Here is a 24,129-nt window from a genome sequence, read left to right on the forward strand (position 1 = left end):
TACACTGTGGAAGTGATTCTATACCACAAGGAAGGTTTTACACTGTGGAAGTGATTCTATACCACAAGAAAGGTTTTACACTGTGGAAGTGATTCTATACCACAAGGAAAGTTTTACTGTGGAAGTGATTCTATACCACAAGGAAGGTTTTACACTGTGGAAGTGATTCTATACCACAAAGGCTAGGCTGCTTCTTGTTCTCCTGCTAATACAAAGACGACAGTACAGAACAAAAGGAAAGAAAACAGTGAAAAAGGTTGACTTGAATTTTTGTGAAAAAACAAATCTAAGAATTAGCTACATAAATAATACAGTAGGACCATGGACTATGTGTCTAAATTTAGGCTTTGAAATTATAATGTGTAGTAATTAATGATGAAAAGTTATAAAGTTGTGATGGAACACACTGATGGATAATGGATTAGAATTCTGGATATTTTAGACAAGAAAAGCAGCAGAGAGGGATCCATGTTTATATCTAAATAGAATGAGATGTCATTGCCTAAATTAATAATGCAAACTTGAAAAATAGCCCCAGGTTCAAAAGACCAATTATAAAATTCTTTTGTAAACAAATCTACACTCATATTTTTCATGAATAATTTTAACGAGTAGTATTAGTGCACTAATGTTCAATTTATAAAATGAGAAAAATAATTTCAAATACAATTTACATACCACTTCCATTTCTAATTGTTAGCTTCCTTATAGATGATAGCTAACACTGGCAAGGAGGAGCAGAGGATGGAGCAGCACCCATCTACCTACATGAAACAAACAGAATGTATATGGGACAAGTATCTAATATCTGAGTGATAAGATACTGTGTCGGGAACAGATGAATATGGAAATCTTCTATCTAAGCATCCTGCTGTGACCAATGTGGTCTTCACACACACTGGCGTGCACCACGAGAAAAGACGTGGTTCTGCTGTGACCAACGCGGTCTTCACACACACTGGCGTGCACCACGAGAAAAGACGTGGCTCTGCTGTGACCAATGTGGTCTTCACACACACTGGCGTGCACCACGAGAAAAGACGTGGTTCTGCTGTGACCAATGTGGTCTTCACACACACTGGCGTGCACCACGAGAAAAGACGTGGTTCTGCTGTGACCAATGTGGTCTTCACACACATTGGCGTGCACCACGAGAAAAGATGTGGCTCTGCTGTGCGCATGGGTAGCAGTGCTACCACAGGCTTTCTGTTTTTCCTTATTAAGAAAATAAAAAATCTGTGGAAACTTCTATAGTTCTTTCCTAACTTCTACCATCTCGGGCCTTAATATGTCTTTAAACTCTTTCAAAATTCATGTAATTATTCACCAGTAAGAGGCAACCACAGTACACAGAAGAATAAAGCTTTAGAATGATTAGAAATGCTTCAAATCACTTTCTTTCAGAAAATAAAGACAAAATTAACCTTTACCAAGGAAAGGAAGTATTTGAAAAAGTGACTTACTGGATATTTCTAAATAGAAGTGCCCTTGGTATTAATTCACAGGCAGCGACGACATTCTTGTGAGAACACTATCTATTCTTAAAGACATGTAGTAGGCACACACTAGCTACTGTGAAGCAGAGATGCTATTGCATGGGACAAGTTGCACAGGGGACACAACAATGTAATAATTTTACCAAAATGTCCAATACTTTTTCAAATCAAGGAAATCAGAACTATTTCCTTGGGAATCCAAGGAAATCCATGTGAGCATTCAAGCATCACAACTCTACCAAAGTGTGATGATGATAATATAAAAGATTCAAATGATAAATCTTGTGGTAGTATTGTCAAAAGCCTTCATCAAAGAAAATCTAAAGATTTATTCTAAAAGTCATGACCAACCGACAAGGTTTTGAAGTATGCATATTCAGCATAAATACCTCAGAGTAGCACACATATAGTTACGTAACTAAGATGGCGATCATTATGAGTCACGTGGCATGTTACAGGACAGTAATTTTCAAAGCGGCACTCTGACTCTGTAAGGTGTCTCAGCAATTGTAAAAGAGGTGATTTTGTAATAATTTAATAATTCCTAAGTATTGCAAAAAGTGCTGAAACTTCAATCAGCATGGGTTATAGAAAAATTCCAACACACGTCAGACATGTAGGACACAGACGCTGTAGCTAACACTGACAGGTGAATTAAGATAAAACACGCATTTAGGTCTACTACGTAACTCCACATGTCAGGCTCCGCCTAGGTCCCATCTTATTACACTGTGGCATTAATGACTTTGTGGTGTGGAGTCACAAAAAGTCTGGTAAAGGTGTGAACACCCAAAAACTACATCACCTGAGGACCTATCCCACAAACAGAGAAAATGAAAATCAAACTCACAGTATAATCCAGGTATTTCTACAACACTTGCCCAAGTGATACACGATGTCATTGCAACCATGCTGCCGAACACATAAGAGCATGCTTAATAATGCACGTGCCTGCACTCCAGACAACAGAACACTTCAAATGCTCATGCTGAATTTTAGACTGTTGTATATTTACACAACAGTGTTGTACCATCCATACAAATCTTTTAACTACCTTAGACACATAATGGTTTAATTATAAAATGACTTCTAATATTTTTCTATTCTCAGTCCTAGACATGAAAATATTAAATTAAGATATCTCTGCATTATACGCTGTTAGGATGTTTAATTTTAGAAATAGCTGAATTACAGATTAAAATTTCATTTAAAAAAATTAAATGAATTTTGGGTGTGACTTAGACAGAATTTCCAATGGCCCTACACATTATTTTCCATTCTGCATTACGCGTTTGTGCAAAGTGGTGTGCTGATACTGAAGTTTATAAAATCAGAATACGCTCAATGCTGAGAAAGAATCCAGCTGCTTCCTATGCAGCAGCAGCAGTGGCAGCCAAGAAACACTGCTCACATATATAACCTAAGAAAGCATGCTTCTCCTCCTGAGCCCTGCAGACACTTGATGTGCCACGGTGGGGGGGCGGTATCCAGTGTGGGGGGGTCCGTCCTCTCAGAAGAGATGATGAGGGACAGAGGGAGGGGAGGAGCAGGCGGGAACAACAATTGGGATGTCAAGTTAGTACATTAAAAAGAAAGAAAGCATGCCTCTCATTAGTATGCAAACTTGCTATTTTCTTAATGTAGAATTATGTATACAACAGAAGTTTCTTTAAAACATCTTTTAATATTTATTATCAGTAAAATTTGATCTATAGATGCACATCTAGAGCTCACTGCTATTTTCTGAGGGGGAGAGGATAGTTACAAGCGGGAAAGCTTAAGAAACTTCATTCTTGTTGGTCTTGGTCATCTTGGGGCTGCTTTCTATATACTTAAGAAAAAGCAATGCTAAATATTTCTCTAGCTATAACTCTGTTTTGGTATGTATGTATATGTGTTTATGTGTGCACGTGATTGTGTGTGCATGCGCATGCTTTCCTATGTTATGGGGTAAATAAGTATAAAAATATACTTGGTAGTTACACAACAAAGTCCAGGGAAGCTGCACACCCGCTCCTGCATATACTCTAACTATATAGAACTTTACTGAGTTGTATCTTTGGGTCTTGTTAAATTTGATAGATGTTTTTTTCTTGCATTTTTTAATAATAGAGTTTAAAGTATATTAAATAGTATTAAAGAATTTTATAGTTATCCTACTAAATTCAATGAAGGGTGTGTGTCGGGGGGGGGGATAGGACTGGGAATGTACTTAATATGTAAGTTATTTGGAAGTCAATTAAGATTATTAATAAACTGGCTCTTCCATTCATGAAGATAGTGTTATGTGTCTTGACTCACTTGTATGTATGTTTTTAAGAAATGTTTTTTATTAGCTGAGAATGAAGATGAGTGGTGTAGTGTTGGGCTAGCATGCCCAAAGCATGCCTGGCTTGATGCTTAGCACTGTATAAACAGTGTTTTGGAGGCACTTTGTCTTGCATTTTTTGTAAACAATGTCTACCTATAAAAGATGCTGGGTTCTACTGTAAATGGTATCTTATTTTCAAATCAGATTATTTACTAATGTGTGTATTTATATCTGAGTATATGTGTGTGTGTGCATATGTCTGAGTATTTATGTGTGTTCTTGTGTATATGTGTGTCAAGAAACAGGATGAACCGACACGCACATGGGACTCCAGGCATGGGAGCAAGTGCCAGTAATGAGAGGGACGACATCCATGGCCTTCAGGCTGCATCCTCACTACATGGTCCAGCTAACATTTGTCCTGCTGTATTTTTGGTTTCTTCTTCACAACTGTGCTCACAGAGCAGCTTGAAATACCTTTCATTTGTATTTCTCAGAGGTTCAACCATCTGACCAACGTTCCCAGTCTGTTGTTTCTTTAGCACACACACACTAAGTAGTGGCTCTGCTCCAGACACAGTCATAAGTCTTACGAGAACATGACAAGCCAGGAAGTAGGCTGGCACAAATGGAGCCCCCAGGATCAACTGCAGAGTAATACTTTCCTGGAAACAAGGAGGTTGTAAGTGAAGAGTTTAAGAGGCTGGATGGGGTAGCATCAGTGGAAGGCAGGCTCAGAAACAATTGGTATCATAGGAAGGAAATGGAGTTGCTCTAAGAGGGGAAGAGTTGTTCACTATAGCCACACTCTGCGTGCTGAGCCTGAGTGCTTCCTTACATCCCAGAGCCTGCTCACAGCAAAGCCTGGGTGCTGTGCTGAGCAAGAGGGTGGGCATAGACAGCTTCCTTTACATAAGGCTCCTCTGCTGTGCCCTGCTTCCTCTTAAGCTACAGTGAGTAAACATCACACACTGAACTATGTAACCCACGAGTAACACTTCTGTCAGTTTATTTGGAACTTTGTAGAGCCCCTAATGTGAAATACCTCTATTACTTTAAAAACTGAGAACCACAGTTCCTGAGGATGGTTACTGATATATAAAGGAGTTACAAAGTGTTTAAAATGAGAATGAAAAGTTATCTCAAAGAAACAAATCCCTCCCTGAAGATGAGAACAGACCTTATGCACTGAGTATAATCTATAGCTTATAATCCCAGAAGCAAGGAATATGAGGGAACATCGTCCCCATTTTCTAATTGTATCACTCTTACAGGGAACACAACTACGGGATAGAATCTGTAATAAGGTAAAACGGTTTAAAAAGGGTTTTAACAGACTCCATATTCATCAGGAGATTAGAATTTCCTCTAACTGGATCACCATTTCCCAAACTTCCAAGAAACGCCATTCTAGTGTTATGTGTAGGCAAAGCTCATAAAATGTTGGATGAATAAATAATTAATGAATGAAATATATCTGTAATATCTCTGTAGTATTCAATGACCTTTCACATAAAAATTAATGTAATAACGTGGATAATAATTGAGTTTGTGGCAATATATTTGCCAAGTGCACAGGTTACCTCCACAGGCATACAAAAGTCTGCTTTTTGAAGAAATTCTACATTCAGTCTTCATATCTAATACTTAGTATAGGGGATTGGATTTTCTTTATCACGGTATGTGAGTGGTGCGGCAGTCAGAGAGTAAAACTGTTCTGAAAAACATATTCATTTGTTGAAAACTATCACGGAGATTAGGAATTAAATATCTTGCCTAATGTGTACCACCCACTGAAGTATACCAAAGCAGATTGGAAAAGCAGTAGCTCTGTTGGATTCCAATCGACTCTGGTGACGTAGCTGACTGTATTACCTGTAGTCACACCAAGGGCACCTGTATGGCTTCTCTCCAGTGTGCACACGCTTATGACGAGTCAAGTGTGACTGAGTTGTGGAGGCGAAGTTACACTCATCACATTTGAAAGGCTTTTCCCCTGTAACAAGAAGTGCATATACATGAATGATAAAAACTGGATGCGGGTCATCCAATGTTTCTATACATAAAATATATAACTGGATGCGGATCATCCAAGCCTAGTATTAATATATAAAATGTTTATATACATAAAACATGTAATATACATCCAATGTTTATATACATAAAATATATAATATACATCCAATGTTTATATACATAAAACATTACAAGTATTATTTGATCGGTTTCATACCTTTAGGATACTTGAAAACTGGACGATATTACTGAGTTTTCTAAATTAGCTATTAGAAAGATATAAGATACATTGTTGAAACAGGAGTCCAAGTTACAAGTGTAGGTCAGGATAGTGAAATAGATTTTATAGATCACTTTAGATATGACGCATTCCAAAAACAAAAACAAAAAAACCTCAGTGAAGTCAAAAACACAACCAATCACACAACACACATACAATTGAATATAAAGTTCCTAGCATCAATCATAAAGAAAAAATAACATGAGGCCATTACTTGAATAAATATTAGAAATAAAAGGAATTAGAGTACCAAGGTAGAAGATAAGGAGCTTCAACAGAACACATGATGCAGTGCTAATCCATGATAGGATGTGACAGTCCTGTGTCGACAGCTCATCCACTGCTATACCCTTACCCACTCCTCCACACTTACACATTACTTTCCCATTTCACGAGCTACACTGGTTGTAAGCAACTGAGCCAAGGCTCCTTAATTTCAATAAAAGCAAACCTAGTAAAACTCTAGTATTGAAAACTGTTTTAGTATGACTATATTAGCTTAGAAATGCAAGCATATTTTTCTAAGCAAAACATTTATCAAAATGCAATGTATATTCTATACTTTGGATGCAACTTTGCTCTTTGATTAGGATGTGCTAGAAGCATAAAATGCGTTGCAAATATCAAAATCTCAGTACAAAAAGTAAAATACTGCTAATAATATAATGAGTTTATAAATGATATTCTTAATATTGCTTGTGAAGTTAATAATTATAAAAATAATTTTACCTGTGACTTTCCCCATTTTGTGGGCAGACAGAAAACATGTGTATGTTATATTTCTCTGTACTGACAGTGATGAAGCAGGGAGCCCCTTAGTCCTGCTTATGTTCTTAATTTACTGGGCAATTTCCCATCTATGACACTATATTTCAACAACCCCACTTGTTACTTCTTATTTTCTAGCTTTTCATGATGGTACTCTACATATACTGATCTATTTTTAAAAAATGAAGAAAAGCTTATTTATTCTTGTGTGGTTGAGTATGTGCTATGTGTGCAAGTGTTTGGACCACAGCACAAGTATGGGCCAAGGGAACAACTTCTTAGGGTCAACTCTGGGCACCACATATCTGGAGGAAAAGCTAAGGTCAGGCCTGGTGGCAAGCACCTACACTCATTGAACCATCTTAGCAGTCTCAACAATGACAACAGTAAGTACAATTAAAGGATTAAAGGATTAAAGATACTTACTAAAGTATGTTTGCCCCAAATTATCCTGGGTCAATGTAGCCGTTAGTAAAGAAATCATTTCTTCATACCTAAGTCTACTTACCTAGCCACACACATTGCTGTATGAATATTTAACTTATTTCTACCCACATATCTTGTTTGATGGTATGTATCTTCCATGAAGCAGAGAGAGGCAGCTGGGGAAAGCCAGGTGGACTGCAATCCTGGGACTGCCACACCTCACTTGCTAACTGTCAGACCTCTTAAGAAAGACTAGCAGGATCATATCACCAACAAGCAGGGTAGCTGAGGATTACAATGGATGACAGAAGGTAAAGGAAGAGCGTTGAGTGACCAGGGGCTCTTCTGAGGACTGTGACAGCATGGCTGAAGCCCAACAACCACAATCCCTCAGTGATCAAAGCAGCAGCATTACAATAGCTCTCTTGAAGATCCTGGTCACTAGGTACATACATAGTAAACAGAACTCACTGACAGCTTTACACACTAATGTGTACAACAGAAAGATAGACTTCATTTGATTCCCTCAGGTTTAAGGCAATCACAGATCATCTGCAAAGCAGAATGAGAATGGTTAGTTTAAAAGGTCTTCTTCTGTCTGCAAGGCTTGCGTAGTGCAGGCGCCATCCAAAGACTTGAAGTCACTCTGCTCTCCATTTCTAAATGCTTGATGAATCAACTTGAGTCACAATAGTTTGATTTTAGTGACTGATGTATAAGACACACACACAACACATACACATATACACTGCATACATGTAATTGTCTAAATCACATTTTCACTAGCTGCATACAAGAGCTCCCACCACCATCTCATGTGGTCAGTGCTCTGATCCTGCATCCCCCAGTGCACATCTTCCACATGCTTACTGGCCATTCCTCACACTCCATGCGGGAGTATCTACATAACACCCGACCTTTTTACTACTCTGCCTCCGCAGAAGAGCTGTGAGAGTTCTGCTATGCTGCAGATACAAACCCTCGATGAGATTTGCAGCCTCAACATTTTCATTTAGTCTGCTGACTTCATTCTCAGTACCATTAGAGATTATTTTGTATAAGGTTTTAAACTTATTAATTTGTAATTTTGTGTACTTGTTCTTTTAGAAAAATGCTATTAACATAACATAAAACGATTTTTGATGATCTAAAATCACAAACTTTTTCTATAGTTTACAGACAGTTTCCATCAAGTAATTCTGAGTTTATTTTGTATACAGCAAGAAGTAAACATTAAAGCTTGTTTTACTGAATATAGATTCTAATTAATCCAATATTACATGCTGAATGGTTTAAACTACTTTCATCTACTTAAAAAAAAAAAAAACAAGTGATGACACAGGTACACATCTCGATTTTGTGCAGACAAATGTGTCCACCTTGGCATAACCCTGATTGGTCTGACCTGAGTAGCTCTAGCCTGAGGCTAGAAACTCTGTTCCTTCTCAACCTTGTCTGATTATTTCAGACTTTTGCATTGGTTTTATTGATTTACAAAAGGAGTCTGCAGAGAATTAGGAGCTCAATGTGAGAACCTAAGTGTCCACAGTATCAGGTCTACTGACTGGTGCTCATGGCGGTTCATGCTAGGTCTCATTGAGTATCAGGTCTACTGACCGGTGCTCATGGCGGTTCACGCTAGGTCTCATTGAGTATCAAGTCTACTGACCGGTGCTTATGGCGGTTCACGCTAGGTCTCATTGAACTATGACTAGCAGAGCTTCTAGTCTACCTATGGGAGATTCTGTGCATCTTCGTATCTTCTCTAGACTTCTTTCTGAGAATGATGCTCTGTTGAAAAATTACTGACATGTAGCCCAATCAGAATAGACTCCATTTCTTCTGTTCATCTGTTGATGCACAAATACGCTAATCAAATACTAACAATATCCATGTCAAAGACAAAACAGGCTTTCACTTTCCACAAAATGAATCTACATTATTCTGGACACTGAGAATGTACACACACGTGCCCATTACGTCCTCACCTGTCTGCTTTTGTACCTGCAGCTGGCTTCTGCACCTAGCTACCTGTTCTGTTCTCTGCAGGGGCTTTGGTAGACATCTTCAAGATACCTTCTTGTCATGGATGTGGCAAAAGCATGGAAGTACTACACAGAACTGTCTAAGTCAATGTATAAATTCAACATCTAAGGTCTTCAAAGTTAATTTTCATGGTTTGGAAGCTTAACATGTGGTTAATGTAGGTTCTTTCATTTAAGCTTTCATGAAGTTTCTTTTGACACTTTAAAGTTAAAATATACACATTTATAAAATGCCATTAAAATTTTTTTATTCTAGTAATTTAATTATAAGTTTATAAGTTAAGCTAGCATTCTATTGTGGTAAACTGGAGATTGTAATTTCATATTTGCTTCAACTGTACCACATATTAACTTGTATTATATCAAGATATTTTAAATTATATAAAAGCTGTCAGGCAAATATATGATACAACAAAATCTTACATAAAATATTATACATAGAAATACTAAGAAGTAGTGACAGTCAAGACACATCTGTAATATTGATAGGTACATGCCAACTTATATAGACCACACTTTATTCAAATATGTATCATGATAGTTAATTTGAAACTCATATATTTTGTTAATCTGTTACACATGTTCAACAGTTACCCTAAATACGTAATTTCTGAATTTTTAAAGAATGAGTAATTCCCTCCGGAGAAAGACAATACAGGAAAACATAACCTTTTGATCATTAGGGTTACTACATAGCAAAAGTTAATGCAAACTCCCAAACAGTAAATTCTTAAAGGAAATCTTCAAAGTTTGAAAAAGGAATTTCAATTCATTAAATATCTGATAATTGTTTGAAATTAAAAAGTACTCAATGAGATATGTATACCTGCTATGGTAAAAATTTTTCCCAAGTTTTAAAAACTAAAAGCTAATGACATCATTTGCCCCCCCTGCCCCACCATCCCCTACCATGTCTCTACCATGCCTTTCCTATGCATGCGCATGGTCTCTCTTTAATTATTGTTTTGCAAGTGCACGTGCGCGCACGCACACAAACACACACAGACACACAGACACCTGCGAAAGAGGCTGGGGGCGGGGGAGGGAGATGACTCCATTTCCTGTTGCTTTTATGTATACGATTTCAAGGTTGGGCTACGTAGTACTGAATACTCAATTAGGGGCTCATCCCTGAGGAAGACTAATTCTTCCTTCTTTCAAGGGTTCTTAGTCCACGGTGGGACTTTGTGAGATGTCCCCCATTACTGAAGAGATATGGTTAGAGTACAGATTGTAGTACTGAATACTCAATTAGGGGCTCATCCGTGAGGAACATAATGCTTCTTTCTTTCGAGGGTTCTCAGTCCACGGTGGGCTTTTGTGAGACTTCCCCCGTTAGTGCAGAGATATGGTTAGAGTACAGATGGGAATACCATGTCTGACTTGTCTATCATTCCAAAGCCACACTTTACCTCAAGTTAATACAGTAATTCTTTGATGTCACTATGTATAAATCAATAGGGACTTGGACATGCCCCTTTTAAAAGCCCCACACAACACTGATGTGGCCCCCAAAGTCCTAGCTAGTTGGGTGGTGGAGTCAAAATGTACTGGAGTTCATAAACCCAAGATCTAATCTAAGCAACAGAACTGAATACCAAGGGGAGGGCAGAACAAGCAGCTCTGTGGTAGCCATGGTTACCAGTTTTCTGTTGTAACACACACGTTTCCCCTTGAACAAGCTATTAGGCTGTTGTTTCTCATTTCATAAATACTGTCCTTTACAAACATTAATCTTGCACAAAATATCCAATAAGAAACATTTCACTCCTTAGGCCTAACATACAGAAAAGGAAGAAAAACAGAGACACCAGGACAGCTTGTTTCCATAGTACCCTTTCTTTTTGTGTGTTGACCATCTGTCAGACTGGCCAACCACATCTCCTGAAAATCACACTTCACATTCCTTAGGGTGGACTGGTGGTTATTAAGCTGGCCAGGTCTCTCCAACCGCACGTGAGGATTGGTGTCTGTGCCCTTGAATCAAGGGTCTCTGACAGGTGATAAAACTAAACCTCAGAATGGAAGATGTTTCATGTCAGACCCCCAGACAGCCTACACTTCAGTTGGGAATTATTTACGCCATGTGGAACACTTTGGATACCTATCCCTTTCTCAGCCGCTTGTAATTTGCCTGGACACTGTAGTAAAAGGGTAAACCATGTCAAAGGCAGACACATCAAAAAAATATAGATTTCAAATGTACCATCAAGTCTAGCCATGGGGCAGCAGGGGTGGGGGTAGGGTTAGGAGAGGCATGCATTGCTTAAACATTTTAAGTCCAACATAAAAGCTAAATGCCTAGACTGAGTTGGACTGAGCTGTTTGTGGAGGCCAAATCTTTTAAGAACGGACTTTGGTATTAAAGAATCATGTTTGATTTGTGCCACAGAGGCAGATAAATGCCAGAAAGACAGATACCTCTGTCTGTGAGACATTGTCCTATATGGTATAAAGTTAATAGCAAAGTAATAAGGAGCCTCTGGACCTGACATAAAATATAAAGTTGTGCTGGCTCGATGCAGGCTTCCTGATCGATCCATCACCTGGACCGTGTGGATCACAGTGTTACTGCCTCCACTGTGGGGCAAAGGGGAACAGAGCAGCTGGAGGAATGGCACGGGAGTCGGCTGTCCCCTGGAGCAACACGGACTGGGAACGGGAAAGCAAAAGTGCCATGTAGACCATAAAACCCTGAGTTATCAATAAGCTGGAAACATGAATTAAATACCTCACAACTGCAAGGCTTCTGCACATATTTTCAACTTTTCTTTCTCTATTTGCCATACAAGGACAGCTGGAATCCACAAGGCCTACCTTCTACTGAATCAATACACAAAAGTTATACAATGCATACACACAGACCATATGTTTTTTAAAGTTATATTTTGAACATTTACTTCCATTTCAATGGCTTTTATCCTTATGGAAATTTCATCCCAGTAAACTCAACTTAAGAGCAATGACTTCGATTCATTTCCATTCATTCTGAAATATCATCCTGAGAAGAGAGGCTGCCTGCATCTGCGTAACATGATATTTCCAGATCCTCAATATTCTTTAAGTACTATTTTGAAATTTTCTTCTTTATGTTCAAGAACTTCATATATGCAATGCATGAAGTAGGACAATATACTCTCTACTTCTCCTCAACTAATTCCCACAGAAATCTTCAACATGTTCTCCTCCAACTCTATGTTTTGTTTTTATGGTAACCCACTAAGTCTCATTAGAGCTGCTATTGTGTGCATGGTATGAGGCTATCCACTGGAGTATGGATAGAAGTTTACCAAGGGCCACAGCCTCACCACATGGACTGGAACTGTTCCGTTAGTAAAGTCTTGATGACAGGAAAATGTGGTTCTACTGAGAATTACAAAAGAAAACTGCCCTGAGACAAGGCTCTCCTGAATACACACTATCTAGAATTAACAGAGTAACTGTCTGTGAGAGCACTGTCTCTCCCAAATCACGAAGAATGAATCTGAAGGGACAGGTTAGCTTCCATGTTCTTACTTATCTCTCATGCTGTGTCTTTGTTGTTACTCTCTCTTAACAGCAAGAATAACTTGAGTAGTACCTTCTCCCCATGGAGTCACATGGATAAAGACACAGCACGGGTAGGTAGAGAGACAGAGGTGTACAGGCAAGTAGGCAATGGGAGGGCAGTGTGACATAGGAGAGAACCATGAAGGCCCAACAGAAGCTCTCCAGGACCCAGGCAGGAGGCTAAGACAGGGCTTTGCAGACAGAAAACAGCCTCAAATATCTGCACATGGGGAGCTTGCTTTTTTATCCACTTAAGAAAAAGTTCATGGCAATATCTGGAGCCTTAGACCGGTGACTACTTTTTAAGCATGTAACAATAGAGAGTCCAAGTTCTATAAATGCTGTCTGTGTTTGTAAGATATGTGGGGGCCTATAGAAAAATCTCATTTGCAAAGGCTTAGAATAAAGAGGAAGCAAACCATGAGGCCAATTGTGCTTGAGTATTTAACACCTTGCCTCGGCCCTGAAAAGAGAAGCCAGAAGCAGACTCGGTACTGACCTGTATGCTGCCGACGGTGCTTGGTGAGGGCATGCCGGGTCCCACCAGCGAAGCCACAGAGGTCACAGAGAAACGACTTCTCGCCTGTTGCAACAATAAACAGATGAGGGACTGTGGAGGTCACAGATCATTAAAACATATCTATCAAGGCTTTCAGGGTTACTAATTCCTCCAATCAAATGTTTCCATGTAAATATGTCAAATGGGAATGAAATTACCACTGCGGTTTATTGACTGTGATAAAATCTGAAAAGCACCACTGAACATAATTACATACTTGTCAGACCCATAAAAATTAGCTTTATTATCAATGGAATGGTTTTGTACAACTTCATTTCTGGTAGATGTCTTCCAGATGGGGCTGTTTTATGCACGTGAACAGCTTTATGCATATCCTGATTTTTTACAATTCCCATACATCTGGCCTTTCTGAGCTGAGTAAAGATTGCTTGGAATAGTTAATATACAGTATATATAATTCTGCTTAAATAAAATATATTGAAATTTTAACAACCTAAGAACACTGAATTGGTTTTACCTGATTCTATCAGGGTCTTCTTTAATCACTTTACACTTAATAATATGAATTAAATGGCTTCTTTGAACAGACTGAGGATCTGAAGGAAATGAAACCTGCATTACTCAGTACCAGGAGCAAGCCAATGCTGTTTGTGTTTTTCAAATTTTATGCCATAAAAAAAAAAAAGCCAGGGATTGCTTAAAAAAAAAAAAAGTACAAAATTCATATCCCTCTTCTTCAGTGATAGCTCCAGCTTGGAAACTTCTTCAGAATCAAAGGTATGTTTGGCAGATGCAGGCTTGCTAAGTGTGCAAATGGATGTTTTCTTAGTATTTTACATATGCTATCTTCCTGACTTACAGTCTCTATATACTATATATAATTGTACTATGGCATATTTAGCCAGCAAGTGCTTGCTAGCTGGACAATTTAACCTGTAAGACTCACAATGAAAGAGAAAACAATAAAAATGCTCACCTTGGAAAAAATTAAGGAGAAATAATTAGATTTCTCCAGAAATAAAGTACACCATGCAGCCATCTCTATCAACTTCTTTAGTCACTGACAACCTTAAAGTGACAAGTTCTAGAATAGGCAAGCTTTTCCAAGTCTGAGGTTTCACAGCACATTTGCAAACAATGACTGTATTTCCAAGGTTATAATAATGAAACAGAGATAGAAGCAGAACTGTGGCAATCAGAGGAGCCACTCTTCAAGGGACTGTATTTCTAGTTTTCTTAAAGAAGAACACGAAGAACCCCTGAGCCAAAATACTTCTAATCTCATCTCCAAATGAATGGTAAATGGTCATTATCATCCACAGGACAGTTAACAAATAATGCCTCTGCTGCCTTTACTCTCCCACTTCAGGGTCACACTGAGTCCTTGACATCATTATTGCCTCTGCTGCCTTTACTCTCCCACTTCAGGGTCACACTGAGGCCTTGACATCATTATTGCCTCTGCTGCCTTACTCTCCCACTTCTGGTTCACACTGAGTCCTTGACATCATTATTGCCTCTGCTGCCTTACTCTCCCACTTCAGGGTCACACTGAGTCCTTGACATCATTATTGCCTCTGCTGCCTTACTCTCCCACTTCTGGTTCACACTGAGTCCTTGACATCATTATTTCCAATAGGAAAAATAGAGTAGATGGGCTGTGAAGAATAAAGTTTAATTATAATCACTCATGTGATTATTTAATCAATTTAAAATACAAATCTTTTTAACTAGCTGTATTATCAACTAAATATCACTGAAGTAGACTTTTATACAAAAAAAACACCAATTTGTTCCTAAATACTAGCATTTTTTTAATGCAGAGGCAAAACTATTCTCTACAATTTACTCATTACCAGTTCTGCAGAGAGGTTCCTATGTACTGACAGAGAACAGCTGTTCTTACACATGCACAGGGACATAAGGACTACAGGGTAGAAGTATGTGTGCCTATGCACATGTGCACAGGCATGTGTGAAGGGAGCAGCACCTAATGAGGAGTGAGCATCTCACAATGTAGGCACAGTGCATCTCTCCTTCCATTTATGAAATCTCTGTGACCTATTTCTGCCTTGCAAAATAAATGTGTTAATAAACATAGGGAAAATGTCAGAATTTAACATTTTCTACATGTGTACATGCTGCACATTTTAAGGTCTATTCACTTTCTATTTTATGGTATATAAACATGAAAAGGAAAATTATTCATTTTCTGGGTGATTTAATTGTAGATACACTAGTGACCTTGATTTTTGATGTGTAGGACTTTATATGAGGTGTTAGTCTCAGATGTATGTCATATTTACCTAGGTGGCTTGATTTGTTTTCAAATTCAATTTTTACTTTCTTTTTTGAAAGGGGGGTGGAGGTAACTGTTGAAGAACAAGCCCAGAGTATTTCTTAGTTTTTGAGAAAAAATTTTAAGAAATAAAACTCAATGCAACATTTCACTCCAACCAAGACGGTATTCTTTTAGCATGTCATATTTAAATGATAACAGAGATTTAATGGAAGACTTCTTTTAATAACAACTTGAATTAGTTTCAAGTGTACCATTTTGCATTCAAACATAGAAAGACATGGAAACCAATCCTTTATTTTCTATTAGAAAACAGCCACTGTCCCCTCTCTCTCATTATGGTGCAGACTACAAGACCTAACAACAAAAATCCATATTATTGATCTGGCCAAGTCTCCACAATTATTCTTTAGAAGGAAACGCCGACGATAAATTACATCTGCACTGGCTTTTCATCTGCTGTTCGATATAAGTGATCTCTCAGGGCAGGCTGGAGACCTTAAATCGTCAACACCCTTGTCAAGGAAGCTAAGGAGACCTGGGCTTCCCACAAACTGCTTCAGGAGAACTTTCAACCTACAATTTCTTACAATAATACAGGATACACAACAATCAGAAGAGCATTTCTGAATGCTGATTAAAATGTATTATTTTTTCCTATAGGGAATATATTCTGGGAGTGCAGAGAGAAAGAAGGCCACAAACATACTAAATAGGTGAGAGTCCCGCACAGGGGTACAGGTATTCAAAGCCAAGCCCACCAGGAAGTATGGGGCCCACTGTGCTGCAACCATGAAGCCATGTGGTATACAGAGGACAAAGCCACAGCATGTGAGGGCTTATGCACTGATCAAAACCCCAACTGAGACATCTCAGAACCACACTCCACAGAGAGAATCTCAAGACTGCTCAATCAGATCATACATGGTAACACATGGTTAATGTGTTCATGTAAATTTTATGTTATGGAAGCTTTTAAAAATAGTTTTATGAAAAGCATTTGGTAACTCAATTCAGATTAGCCTCTACATTTTAAGAACTCTAAGGTCTGACATTGTTTTTATTAAAAAGAGATATAAAATTGCTTACATTTAGAATATGGTACATAAAGTAAGATTCAGTATGTTTAAATGTTATAGTACTTCGATTATATCTACAATGAAATAGAAGACGAGTTCTCTTTAAAAACTAATAGGCCCATGTAACAAGGGTCCCACCTAAGAAGCTACGTTAGAGCACAAACTCTGGAAACGAGCTGTCAAATCTGAACCTATACTGCTTTAACACGTGCACACATACATAACCCACACCAAATTGACCAACATTGCAAATGGAAGAGTGAAAAAATACTTTCCTATACAATTATCATGACCTTAATTTCAAATATCATTAGCATGACCTCTACAAAAGAGTCATGTTAAATACTGGTTTCTATCAAGAAAACCAATGTGCATGTTCCTGAAGCCCATTGGGCTCCCATGGCCCAGTCTTGGAGTTAGGGGGTGTGACACACCTGTGTGCGTCCTGTAGTGGTCTTTCATCGCTGAAGCCGTGAGGAATGAGTAGTGGCAAGTGGGCCAGGTGCACTTAAAAGGCTTTTCTCCCGTGTGCAGTTTCATGTGGTTGTTCAAGGCCCACTTCTCAGTGAAACTTCTATCACATAAGTGGCATGTAAATTTCCTGTATGAAGGAAAGAAAAAAACGACATAAATTTGGGCTGTGGACTCACACCTACTGCTTCGGGTAGAGTGTGTGGTAACCCTGAAGTGTGGCGCACATGGTCTCTGCAAAGGGAACTGCAGGCTGGGTCTGTCATGTCTGTATAACCAGGCATTGATTTTTCTGTCGAGACCTGGCACTTCAGCCATTTATTCTCTGCTTTGCGGTTGGGCCCAACGGGTTTGAAAAATTCTGTTACAGTCCAGTCACCCCTGAGGCAAAAGTGAGAATAGATTTCACCTGTACAGGCCTACACCACTTATCCAGGGCATGGGCTGTCAGAGCAAAGGCTAAATGAAATGCTATCCATACTCAGGCACTCCGACAGGCTCTGCTGTCCGCCAGGAGGATGGCTGGGTTGCTGAGAGGCTGCTCCTGAGAGTGCCCAGCAGCCTCAATCACCATGCTCTTTGGAGATAAAGGAGAGACAGACCCCGGACGGCCCCTGATGGAAGCTTCCTTCTGTGTTATTGACATGGGTACACAAAAAAGTTTTCTCTGACAAAAATGAGTCTGCTGCCATAGCACATTGAAAACAGCCAGTCTCCTGCATCTCCAGAGCAATGCAGGCCAGGCATGCATGGAGCTGAGATGGGAGACAAAACTGAAACATTAAAATGAGACTGAGAAACAGAGGAACCCAATCATGTCCTATATGAAAACAGTAATATCCATTATTCTCTTTTAGAATCAATGTCTCTTTAAGAAAATATATCAAATTTCTCTGTCATTGTTAAATCCTCCAGTCCCCTAGAGGCACAGCCTAAGTCCATGAGCATGCTCATGACACCCTGCCTGGAACCTCACTTTGTGGTTATAGATTCACCAATAAAGTTTACTTCCTATTTCTAATACTATCAAGTTTTAAGCAATCTCTGTGAACAGTAATGTTCAAAAAATTAATTCAAGATAATAAACAAGTAAGAGAACATTTAAAAAATAGTTAAAATTAAAGTTACACAATTTTGAAAAGCTGTAAGCAATATACAAGAAAATAGAGACTAAGGCAGCATGAACTTAATTTCAAATACAATTAGCACAACCTCTACAAAAAAGTCATGTCAAATACTGGTTTCTATTTAAATACTGAAGAAAAAAGAAGAATCAAAGAACTGAAGTTTACATTGTCAGTATGGGGTTATAGATGTATACTGTCACATAAAGTCATTTCCAGGATTTTTATCAAATATCATAGTTTTTTCAGGACAGGAAAAGAACCCTGAGAGATAAAGGCTTAACTTTTTAATTTGGTGTTAAATGCAGATTATGTTAACAAACCAACTGAGTTTTATAAACTCTGGGAATCTAGTTATAAATCAGCTTTTATAAAATGCTTCCTTTTCCTATATATACTTACAAAGTAATATAGTAAATGTACCAAGTATGTCAGAGATAGCATAGCATGTCTGCAGTACTTCATTAGTAGCAACAAACTGCCAGTTTATTTCTTTGTGAGGAGAGGCTGTCTCCACCATGGACACAGGCTGGTGCAGAAATCACTGTATCATGTAGCCATTGCTGCCTCATACTAGAGAGTGACATATATAACTAAATACCTTGAAATGCACTGCAAAGAATATCATGTCCGTATATCTCTTTGACGGGTTTTCATGCATTTAGCATTTCAAAACCATGACAGGGATCTTATTTCCAAGATAAATTCCCCTATCTCCTTATTTCTCCATGTATTTACTGTGGAGCTAACCTTCTCCTACAAGAATAAATAAGGAGGTTAAGTAGACGCTATCTTTAACAAATAGCCTCTCCAGACTGCATTACAACTTTATGAATGACAAAATAAATCCCTCAGTTTTAAATCTACCATGATGTGCATTTAACAACATTACATCTACACAACCTCGATGTGTGCTGTCTATTATTCATACATAATAAAAATGTTAGCCTAAAGCTCAGTGCCTGTCCAGAAAGGACAAAAGCCAGATTATAAAGAAGAAGTGAAGCTACCACTGGACTTTCTGTAAACTGCATTCCACAATCCTCTTTAAGAAAACAAGTATGTTAAGCCGCTGGGAAAGCTGAGGGTGTACAGGACGCCAGCATAGCCTACACACATACAGATGGCAGGCCATCTCCCGAAATGATATAAATTCTGTCTCAAATATTCTAAGATCACGTGGTATAAGTTAATTTAATGCCAGTGAGGACTGAAGTCTCTGCAGGCCCTGTACTCTTCACAGGCCTTCAGGAGGCCTTCCTGCAGTACGTCAGGACAGACTCGGAGTGGAACCTGCCTACTGTAAGTCACTGGGCTTTGACTAGCCTCTGGTTTCTACGGTGCGATTTGGAAGAGAGTGAGCTGTGGTGTTTGTGTGTGTGTGTGTGTGTGTGTGTGTGTGTGTGTGTGTGTGTGTGTGTGTGTTGTTGCATTCTGGGAGCCTCCTGGAAAGCCCTGACTACCTGCTATTCTAGGAACAATGCTTTGGAGTGTATAGAGAAATCAGAAAAAGAGGAAGACTTGGGTGTCAAGAAAATCTGTTGTAAGGATACTTAATGCCAGAAAAAATATAAAATGTCATTACAGATTAGACAAAGAGTACGCAAGGGACAGGGCAGATTGGAGGCTCCCCCGAGGTAACGACATTTTTTCTTAGACACTGGGAGGCAGGTGACTACTAGAAACAGAGACATGAGGGAGAATTTCAGCAACAGGAAGTACAGGAGAAAACTCCTGAACTGGGGAAGGGTGTGCCCTGAAAGCATACATACAACATACAACACACACACACACACACACACACACACACACACACACACACCATGGCCCACTTTCTTCCAAATCCCACCATAGAAACCAGAGACTAGTCAAAGCCCAGTGACTTACAGTAGGCAAGATTAAGGTCATGAATGTTCCCCTATGCACTCATACAGGAAAAATATTCTGCTTAGCAGTTTAAAAAGAGACAAGCTTTCAAATTCTCCATGAAGACAGGCAGGCAACAGATAGATGGATACAGTGAGCAACTGGTCATCACAACAGGTTCCAGCCTGAAAGGAAGCATTAAGTGAGCACAGGAGACAAAGGGATTGCATCTGTCTAAGACAATGCAGGAGCAGCGTGGACATTTTGAGAAGTCATTTCAAACACCTTGCAATATGTCTACCTTTAGCAACTCCTGGGAAGACAAAGTTTCCACTCTCAAGTTCTTAGGCTGAGACGCTATCTGAATTAAGCCCTTGCCAGGTGGGTAACAGTGAACTGAAAGCACACTAGGAGCTCATCAGAATAAACTCACAAAGACTCAGAAATATTACAGGAGTTGCTAAGTGTGTTCTAGTGTGTGTTCTGGGCATAGCTGGAGACATGCTGATCCTCCCACTGTGTGTGCTGTTGTTCCCTTAGATCCCTGGCTGAGGCAGAGAGAGGAGAGAGGAGAGAGGAGAGAGGAGAGAGGAGAGAGGAGAGAGGAGAGAGAGAGAGAGAGAGAGAGACAGACAGAGACACAGACACAGACACAGACACAGACACAGACACAGACACAGACACAGACACAGACACAGACACAGACACTGCTAGTCCTGGCCAGTACAGCGCGAGACCAAGCACAGGAAAGGGACTGCCATGTGCCCAAAGACCACTTTGCAGTGGTTTCTTCTTGAGTGATTTGTGTTAACTGAACCAAGAGTAACTTCCACACTTCAATACTCTAAAACTGAAGAGAAAAAACTTACTAGTCTCATTATCAACTATATAATAAAAATTAAAATTCCTCATTGGGATGCTACTAAGCATCTTGTACAAGCTTAAAGAAATAATAGCAAGCTAAACTGTGTTATACAGCTAACCTTTGTATATGTTTTGTCCTTAAAAAAATTTTGAACATTTGCTTGGGTTTGAATAGCTAAACAGGAGAAATGTACATTTAAACTTTGAATTACTTCTACAACTTCCCAAATTACAAGAGTCACAATTCTTAATTGAAATTTTATATTCATTTTGTTCAGATTATAACTTTAAATGCTATTAAAGTTCTATCCAAGCTAGTAGATTTTACTATTAGAAAAGTAATAAAAATGTATACAAATCTCATTTCTGAATGAAGATAAGTGTTTAGAGAAGTTGGCTTTATTACCTGACATTATGGAACAGAAAAGAGAACCACTGTTATTAGTTCTGGTATTTTTGAATCTGTTGCATTCATGATAATCTTGCAATGCTTAAGCAGTTAATTTGATGCTGAGTTTCTCTAGCCCTAATTTTATACTAGAGAATGTAGTCAGGTATATACCATTGAGACATACTTATATACATAAAGTTATATAAAATAAATTCTGCTATTGAAGTTTCAATAGTCTTAAGGGGAAGTTAGGTTTAATCATAAAGTGGACTATCATTATGCCAGGAAAATGAATAAACTTTGGCTGTATTTATCAACCCAGGTTTAAAATCTCAATAGATAACTAAAAACAAGTTAGAGGGGCTGAAAGGACAGCTCAGCAATGAAGAATATTTGTTGTTCTTGCAGAGGACCTGGGTGAAATTTCCAGTATCTACATGGTGGCTCACAATAACTGCAACTCCAAATGTGATGACTCTGTCTAAAGTCTGCAGCCCTGAGGCTCATACATGGTTTGCATGTACACACCAGCAAGAGCCAAATAACTTGAAAAGGTTGCATCAAGGGCACAGAGTTTTACAGGTGAAGCTCCCATGCCGAACCCTGTATGGTCTTCTAGTTTAGCACTGCTTTCTTCTGCAATAAGGGAAGCGGGCGGCAATGCTCCAGTGCACCAGTAGATCTAACTTGGTTGTTTTCCAAAAGAAAGAATCTGAGGTAAACAGACTACAGTAAGCATCTTCCAAAGTAGGTGCTGTACTTTCAAATTTTTCAGAATTTACATTGAACATTTAATAAAACAATCAAATAACTTTACATAATACCTTAGAACATTTCAGTCACATTACCAAATCACACAAACTTACATTTACCAAAGAGAGAAAGGGACACTTACATGAGTTGCATACGAATTTAAAGAGGACTAAACTAAATTCTTCCAACGTAATAAAAAAGCTATATAGTTGCCATCCTTCAAAACTGTGATATTAAAGTGTTAATCCATTCAAAATCATTCCAAAATTAAAAATACTAAAATTCAATAAGCAATACTTTTCTTTATGAATTAAGGAAATACAGACCTATAAAACAACAAAAGGTTTATTGGATTCCCAGAAAAATACCCTAATGGGCAGATAAATATTTCAACAATTTCTAAGTTATCCAAACACTACCAAAGCACAAGCAGTTTCTTTGGATGAAAAGTTTCCTTTTAATGTCATAATTTAATAATGACGTAATGACACACTGAGAGATGAAATGAATGATGAAGTCTTTGCAAGTAGGGTTAGCATGTAAACTTGTGCGGAGCAGTAAGCAATCATCCATTTCCTCAACAAAGAACTGCAGCATCAGGACCCCACACTGGCCCTCTGCACTGTGAACTGCAGCATCAGAACCCACCACACTGGCACGCTGCACTGTGAACTGCAGCATCAGAACCCACCACACTGGCACACTGCACTGTGAGCTGCAGCATCAGGACCCACCACACTGGCATGCTGCACTGTGAGCTGCAGCATCAGGACCCAGCACACTGGCACACTGCACTGTGAACTGCAGCATCAGAACCCACCACACTGGCACACTGCACTGTGAGCTGCAGCATCAGGACCCAGCACACTGGCACACTGCACTGTGAACTGCAGCATCAGGGGCCTCACACTGGCACACTGCACTGTGAGCTGCAGCATCAGGGGCCTCACACTGGCACACTGCACTGTGAGCTGCAGCATCAGGGGCCTCACACTGGCACTCTGCACTGTGAAGATGTCCCACAAGAAAGTAAGGCAAAGTCAGGAAGGGCAAGGGTCTCTGCTGTAATGATAAAGTCACCATCTATAACACTACAGCCATAAGACACTCATGCTTTCCTACAGACAACAAGAGAGTGCAAAACAATGATGGGAGAGGAAGGGGGAGGAGGAGGAAGAATAGAAAAGAGGGGAAGAGAAGCTGGAGGAAGAAGAGAGAGGGAGAGAGGAGGAAAAGGAACAGCAGCGGTAAGAAATTACTGTTTTTAAATGAAATTTAAAAATAGAGTATTTGAATATTTTTCAATGGTAGCCCTGATTGCCTTTCAGTGTTGGCTTTCAAAGTTCTAGATAAGTCTTGAATATAATATTCAACGTGGAATTACATAGAAAATAAAATTTCTGACTAGTGTGCCTGAGTGAATGAGTAAAAAGACACTGGCTGTACTGACAGCCCAGGTCACTCTCGGCAATCTCCGTTCAGACCTCTGTGCAGAGGCATAGGTCCTGGGAAAAAAACAAAATGTAATATAATTACCTAGATTACTAGATTAGGCTGGAGTTTGAGCTTCGTACTTCAGGGCACACAAAAACATGAACATAATTTATATCAAGAAACCATACAAACTAAGACCAAGAGGGTTTCCATTACTAAATCCAGTTTGGAGGCCTCCGGTGGGGCTTCCAGTTAGAGCTGGAACCTCCCCTAAGGGTTTTTAGACAGTTCATCAAGGAACATACAACTTGAGCCAAGAGTTTTGAGTGCATTTTTTGCCATGAACAGACGATAACTAGACTAATTAACAGACTGGATCCTTGTTAACAAGTTGGAAAAGAAATTTAACCCTGTCCATGCTAGTGACTGTCATCTTA

At 39.0% G+C, this 24,129-nt stretch overlaps 1 protein-coding gene across 2 annotated transcripts in view; it reads right to left on the reverse strand.

The window, feature by feature from the left end:
- The window catches only part of Znf407 (zinc finger protein 407), a 411,238-nt gene that overhangs the window by 135,164 nt on the left and 251,945 nt on the right, over positions 1 to 24,129 (reverse strand). For both annotated transcript variants that reach the window (XM_031366182.1, XM_031366183.1), the window contains 3 exons: positions 17,224 to 17,390; positions 13,391 to 13,474; positions 5,683 to 5,803 (listed from right to left, as the gene is read on the reverse strand). In XM_031366182.1, coding sequence (XP_031222042.1) covers positions 5,683 to 5,803; positions 13,391 to 13,474; positions 17,224 to 17,390 — 372 coding nt within the window. The remainder of the gene's footprint in view (positions 1 to 5,682; positions 5,804 to 13,390; positions 13,475 to 17,223; positions 17,391 to 24,129) is intronic.

This window comes from Mastomys coucha, unplaced genomic scaffold (assembly GCF_008632895.1).
Source record: "Mastomys coucha isolate ucsf_1 unplaced genomic scaffold, UCSF_Mcou_1 pScaffold13, whole genome shotgun sequence".
NCBI classification, from domain to species: domain Eukaryota; kingdom Metazoa; phylum Chordata; class Mammalia; order Rodentia; family Muridae; genus Mastomys; species Mastomys coucha.